At 37.9% G+C, this 7,118-nt stretch overlaps 1 protein-coding gene across 8 annotated transcripts in view; it reads right to left on the bottom strand.

The window, feature by feature from the left end:
• The window catches only part of LOC109855081 (C-terminal-binding protein), a 25,050-nt gene that overhangs the window by 2,649 nt on the left and 15,283 nt on the right, over positions 1–7,118 (bottom strand). For 3 of the 8 annotated variants that reach the window (XM_020428913.1, XM_020428916.1, XM_020428915.1), the window contains exons 2-7: positions 5,009–5,506; positions 4,404–4,691; positions 4,117–4,305; positions 3,862–3,951; positions 3,474–3,615; positions 2,808–2,985 (exon numbers count right to left, since the gene is read on the bottom strand). In XM_020428913.1, coding sequence (XP_020284502.1) covers positions 2,808–2,985; positions 3,474–3,615; positions 3,862–3,951; positions 4,117–4,305; positions 4,404–4,691; positions 5,009–5,206 — 1,085 coding nt within the window. In that variant the 5' untranslated portion in view covers positions 5,207–5,506. Of the gene's footprint in view, positions 1–247; positions 818–904; positions 998–2,807; positions 2,986–3,473; positions 3,616–3,861; positions 3,952–4,116; positions 4,306–4,403; positions 4,692–5,008; positions 5,507–6,033; positions 6,281–6,302; positions 6,391–7,118 lie in introns of those variants that run through there. The other 5 variants (XM_020428918.1, XM_020428919.1, XM_020428917.1 and 2 more) reach the window with 5 other exon arrangements.

Genomic DNA, 7,118 nt, shown 5'->3' with positions numbered 1-7,118 from the left:
CCCGCCGCCGCTACCTCCGCCACCGCCACCACCGCCGCCACCGCCGCCGACGACGGAGTGTCCACCGCCGGCACCGGCCACCGGGGGTGGGGGCGCAGTGTCATGCGCTGTGGTAGAATGCGCTGATTGTTGCACCGGCAGCGCCCCAGCATAGTATCCGCCGTTGATGCCCTCGGGGTAGCTGCTGAAGAAAAGAGAAAGCGAAAAACAACATCATGGGCGAGACCTCGACAATTTCGCGCGCCACTTTTTTTCAGTACTTATGTATGTAGTAGAGTAGCGTTTTTTTATGGTGGTGTGTAGAGTAGCGTCCAATTTTTTTTATTTTTTTTTATTTTTTTTCGTTTTCTCAAGTGACTCTGTGTGTGACTTTCGTTTACGCTCTCTAGGTGGCGCTCTAGGTGTGCTTTTTACGTAGAGTAGCAATCGTTCCCTTCGCCAACGAGAACAGGAACGCAAAAACGCACACACAGGTCATCAAGATTCCTAAGAACGGAATCGTGTTTTTCTTTTCTATTTCTCTTTCTTTCGTTCGGTTTTTTTTTTTCTATGTAAGTATCGTATAAGCGCTTAGTCTTTACACTCTATACACACACGCATCAAGATATTTTGTCACGTTCGACTTTCACTTTCGGACTTTCACTCGGTAGAGAAGAGAAGTTAACATCTGCTCGAAAAGCCGTTTCTGCAAAAATTACCAGAGATGCAGTGTTACTTATCACGAAATTGATCCAGCGGCAGTTTTTAACAATATTTTCTATTTAATTGCAGTTAAGGCTCCTGGCTCCTTGTCACTATAGTCACCATTTCTTTTTTCCTATATATGCACATATATAATTCTTATTAAAAAAAAGTCTATCTTTTATCATTTTTTTTGGTATTATTTACAACATAAAAAAATTACCTGTTTTATTATTTTGTCTCTGAAAAATATTTATTTTAACTAAACTCTCTGTTCGTTTCGTGTTCCTGTGGAATATTTTGAACGTCGCAGGATCTAAAACACAGGGTTGCACATAATGGAGCTTTGTTTTAAATAATTTCAAAATCTTTTTGTACTTTAACTCTTTCGACAACACAAAAGAAACGACTATTTAAATTGCACAAGCGTTAAAGGGAAGGTGTAACAATAGTATGCATTCTAAACAACAGTTGTCAAAGTTCTCTTTTGCACGAGCAATTATCTCTTATCCGATTGAATGACAATTTTAGAGACTCATCGTACGTCTGCATACTACTGAACACTTACGAGTTTCGTGTTCGGATCGTAAAAGTTTTAATTATTTCAAATTTTTTTTAGATTCCTAATGTGTGTATACGTTATGTATACATTACTACAAGTACAAACGCACATAAATAAATATTTTATGTATGTGTGTATATATTGTATATACCTATGTTCAATAAATTAAGTATATTTAGAAAATAAACATCAAATAATAATAGATTCTCGCTCTCTTCGGTAAATTATAAAGTATGACGTCATATAATATAGTATAATGTATATTGAGAATAATGTCGCATATATGCAACTTAATTTCTTAAAAAATATAGAAGAAATGTTTCTTTAATGAATAATTTATATGTACATAAATACTTAAATAAATAATTTAAATTTATAATATGAAGTAAATTCTTTTCTAATTAAAAATCGGAAAAGTATAACATTAGCAACTATACATTATACTAATTCTTTCTTCTTAATAATGAAAGTAAAATATATTTTTTTTTTTTTTGTATACAAGTTCGTTATACATCTCTTCCCTAATATTATAATATAATATGAATTAAAACATAAAAACTTCTCTTTCGTAAATCTTTTTATACATGTCATGCGAATCTACGCAAATTTTTTACGTAATTATATATAAAATTGTACTAAAAATCAGAGTCAAGCTTTAGCAATCTCTTAACTGATAAACTAAAAAGAGCCTTTGATTGAATAAAAATCATCAGAAAATACGAAAACAAAAATTAAATTATTACCATAACATCAATAAAACCTAAGATATACGAAGAATTGCAATGCGAGAAAACATTGATACAAATTTTCGGACATCATAAACAAAAATGGTGCTCAGTAAGGAGCTAGGAGCCTTAACACGATAAAGGAGGGAGAAGAGAGCAGGCATATGTACAAAAACAAATTTTTATAGCTCGCACTATATGAGAAAAAAATACAAATCATACACTCTCGTAATGTACTTTTTATAGCTTAAAAGTTATCCGAAATATACACAAATAATATATTTCTAAAATATACAGAATGCACATTTATAGACTTTTTTTTTTTTTGCACAAATTTGATCAATTTCGTGACAGTCACTGTATCCCTTTTCCCCCGGTGGTTTGCAATCAAAGAAAAAAGAAGAGAGAGGAATGTGAACATCGTGTAAATATATAATAATATACTGCGCGTCGATATAACGTGTGCATATATATATGCATATATACACACAAATATATATACATATATATAAAAATATCTGTCTACGTCTTTTCATGTGTTTTATTCAACTAACTAGCGAGAGACTTTTTATCATTAATGTTATTATCATCATTATTATCCGAACTCGGAGAATCAGGTGGCATATATGTGTATGTATATACATATATATACACATATACATATATTTAATATATATATATAAAAATATCCGTCTATACGTCTTTTTCTTTCATTCAACAAATTGATACTTTTTTTTTTTCTATCATCGGTAATGTTATTATCATCGTTATCCGAACTCTGAGAATCAGGAGGCAGGGAGAAGCAGGCAGACAGGGCCTGGCTGAGGGAGGGCGCTTACCCGGTCGAGGAAAGGAAGTATTCCTTGTTCACACAGTTGCGCAGGCAGTCGGGTATGCGACCGACGATCGCCCGCCGTATCTCGCTCGCCGCCATCTCACGCAGCTCGGTACAACTTGCGTCGCTGTAGAAGGCGGCATGTGGGGTGCATAACAGATTGGGCGCATCTTTCAATGGACCTGCACGACACACATCGCAAAATTAGTGAAGAAAATTACAGATATGATTTACTTGGTGATGATTTTCTTTCTTCAAAAATACGTGAAGGAGGAGTTGCTCCCCCGATGATGATATAAATTATCAACTCTGAAATACTTCGCAATTTACACCCATTATAAAATATATAAATTTTCCTTGTGATTACACTTTTCTCATTAAGAAAGAAGTTTTTAATTTACGATGCTCTTAACCTTATTCCTCTTATGAAAGATATAGAAGAAGTTTGAGAGGAAACTGAACCTATCGAATGAGATTGAGGTCGATATTTGTGGTCGGATCTTATATTTAGGATCGTCTCGAGTCCTCTCATCTTCGTATACTCTAGTAGCCGATGAGAAACGGCCCTTACATCTCAAGATAAACTCAGGACGATCTTAAATATAAGATCGAACAATGACTATCGGCCTTCATGTGCGATGAAGTAAGACACACTGATTTACAAACTGACCCTGAAAGACGTTGTATGGCTCATTTTCGTGGACATCTAGCGCCGCTGCACGAATCCTACCCTGTTTGAGTGCCGCAGCAAGCGCGTCATCGTCCACCAGACCACCTCGAGCGGTATTAACTAAAAATGCTCCCGGTCTCATCTAAACATGAAAAAAGTGTTTTTAAAATACAACGCACGTGTGAAAAAAAAACATGTGAAAATGTTTTGCAAAAATAAATAATAATATATATAAACCATTGCGTAAATTTATCAAGAATATCTATATATGGCTACGCGATATCTATATATGCTATACACATATATATATAAAATTTGTGAGACTGTACATTAAATTAAAAGTTTATCTTATAAATGTCTTTCCTCTTTTTCTTCAAAATTTTGTTACCTGTTTGATGGTATATTCATTTATTAGATGATGATTGTGTTCGTTCAAGGTACAGTGTAGAGATACACAGTCTGATTGGAATAGCAAGTCCTAAAACAAAACAGTTAAAAAAATAAAATTATTATTAAGCAATTTAGCAACTGATATTTCTCTTACATCTTTTTCGATCTTTTAAATTTATATTTTAACGTCATTTAATTTATTTTCAAATAAACATAATTGATTGCAGTGAACGTGAAAGCCAGCTAAACAAACCTGTAATGTGTAGACCCTTGTGAGACCTAATGACTTTTCGATGCCGTCTGGCAAATAGGGATCATAAAAGATTACAGTGAAGCCGAAGGCTTTGGCACGCAGCGCAACTGCGGAACCAATTCTGCCTAATCCCACAATTCCTAACGTGTCACCGCGTATCCTTGCGCACCCGGTCGCTGCTTCTCTTACCTGAAACACGCGCAAGAACACACCAGGATTTATATCTCACACAAGGTATTTATTTAAACCGGTCTCAACGCTACTTTACTTAGATCTTATTAATTCACCTGTTCTGGTCCTGTAAACTTCTTGCCTTCACGCACCATATTAGCGAGCCAATAAGTGCGTCGATACAGATTTAGAATTAGACAGAGAGTGGTATCGGCCACCTCCTCAACACCATATCCAGGCACATTGCATACCGCGATACCGAGTTCGCCAGCTGCCTTTACGTCGATGTTATCTACACCAGAACCGATCCGGACAATGATCCGCAGTGTCTTGAATTTCTCCAGGTCTTCTTTCGTCAAAATTATTGTATGCCACATCAACGCACCTACAGCTTCATTTAATACCTGTAAACAGATCACATTATACCAGTTTTCACATTCTCTTTTATATAAATTACCAATTTTCTCTCATGTATAAATTTATACACATATAAGTTTATTGTAAGTTTGTGAAGCCTTAGAGAGGTTATTATCAAAGGTCCAGTTGACACACACACAACAATTACATGCATATTTTAGAATTCTACACAAAGTAAGTGTACTTCACTGTAATATTTTAAAATTTATAAATTCTTTTTACTGCAAATCAAGTGTTATTAAACACAGTTGAAAACAGGATCCATCGTTGCATAGAATTCAATGCAACTATGCGTTTGGATTACCTTTTCATGTATTTCTGAAGTAGACTGTGCATCGCAAAAGGCAACGGTAGCAACGTCCTTAAGAATAGGCATTTCAATTGAACAGTCACGGCCGTCAAGCAACGCGACTAACGGCCGCGTCTGAATTGGTCCATTGGCAATCGGACCTCTCAGGTTTTCCATACGTGGGCGTTTTGCCATCATCTTCCGTTTGTCCATCGGTCAGCAGACCGCCCCCCCTATTTTTATTGTTTTCACTGTGTGCTCTCAGTGTCACTACAAAGCAAAATTATTTACCCTCCCCTTTCAGCAATCGGAAGAATACAAAATTTCTATCTGAACAAAGACACTCGCAGGGGAGGTGTCTCTTCTAGTCCAATTGGTAACACTGTTTCTACACACTCTCTTTACTTTTTACGTTTTGTCACACAAACTGCTTCTGCAACACTGACTTCAAGTCGATCTTCAGGCAACGACTGACAAACCTCCAACGCATCACGGCTCAGTGAATACCGTCTCCTAAAAGTAGAAAATTTCAATTGATTATTAATGTGTTCCACTATATCTCATTTTAATATGTAAAAATATTCATCAATTATTATTCGTTTTTAATTAGCTTATATTATTAATTAAAAATTCAAAGATATAACACAAAAGTACAACAATTACGTATAAATAAACAATATAAATTATAATCAATCAGATCAATATAAAACTATCAATTTTATAAATTTTCTCTGCGTTTCGCAATACAATATTCTATCCCCCCGAAAAGCAGAGATTAAGATAAAACGCTACCGCATTCGGAGCGCACATTGTCGTGAATATTCAGCCGCGAATGCATTTCAGGCGGCATTCGTCACCACAACGGGACGTTGCTCCGCGTTCCCATGTGTGAACGCGGTGTCCCGTGATCGGTCGATCGACGGCGAATACCGATTTATCGTTTATGTTTACGTTCGCGCTGCACGAAATCACAAAGAAAACGGCGTGCGTTAGGTCGCCCGTCATCGTAGCTCGGTTTCCCCCCCGACTTTTTAGGTTACCTTGAAACGCGCCGGCTTAACCTGCGCAGTGCAATAGCGCGTCCGTTGGCTTGGCTGACGCGGAAACCGGACTGCGTGCGATCGTCGCCGATTTCGATTTCGTGGAAGAACACGACGATAACGGGACACGCGCGAACACCGAGTCCCGCGTCGCGAAAACCAGCCGGAGGAAGCGTACAATCCGGGATGAAAACGAAAGAAACGCATACAACCCAGCCGCGGAAAGAGAGGAGGCGCTCTCCGCGCGGATGCGACACCGCGATACTCACTTTCTCGCGGAGGGCTGAACCGATGTTTTCGGCAGCGTTAATAGCGAGGACTCCCGATTCTCTTCCCCTCTAACCGTTTCCCGCCCCGCGGCTCGTCCGCCATCTCACTCGTTCTCGGAGAGCGAGCGAGCGACAAGCGCACGCTAAACCGACCCGTTTCCAACCAGTTTCGGCGGCGCGGTGGTGACGATTGGAAACCGATCATCATGGTATTCGTTCACAATGCACAGTTACAAGCGTGTGTATGCGGCGCATTACCGCCCGTATATGTTCGCTACGTCATACATGTTGCAATTTTTTTCTTAACGAAATTGAAAGTTAAGAGTCTCGCGACGAGAAGAGAATCAATCCGCGTGGGATGAGCTCTGCTCTAATAGCAAAACAAAAAGATGCAAAACAAAATAAATATAAATATTGTTCTGTAACAAAAACAATCTTGCATTGTTTACACAAAAGCGATGTATGCAAATACGTATCGTATTTGATTTGAAATTTTCCATTTTTGGTGATTTGCAGTTTGCGCTAACCGGCATTGAGTCGTTTCCGCGCGTGTGAGAAAGGGAAAAACTGTTCTCCCTCTACACACCCATTTCTTTCAGCCGCTGTCGGTCGGCCACTGACCACCGCTGGTTATAGTAGTTTGAGTAAAACGGCGCGTGGAAGGGAAATTTTTTTCCACTCTCGCTGAACGACTCAATGCCGGTCGGTGTACGATAATTAGTTCAAGCGCGCAGTAATTATTGAGTCAACGAAAACTTGCGATATTCATTTTTTTTTTTTTTTTTTTTTTTTTTTTTTTTTTTTTTTTTTTTTTTT

The sequence above is a fragment of the Pseudomyrmex gracilis genome, unplaced genomic scaffold (assembly GCF_002006095.1).
Source record: "Pseudomyrmex gracilis isolate BER0280 unplaced genomic scaffold, ASM200609v1 scaffold_80, whole genome shotgun sequence".
In the NCBI taxonomy this organism is placed as follows: domain Eukaryota; kingdom Metazoa; phylum Arthropoda; class Insecta; order Hymenoptera; family Formicidae; genus Pseudomyrmex; species Pseudomyrmex gracilis.
Note: the sequence above shows the minus strand (reverse complement) of the source record. Positions and strands in the feature narration are given on the sequence as shown.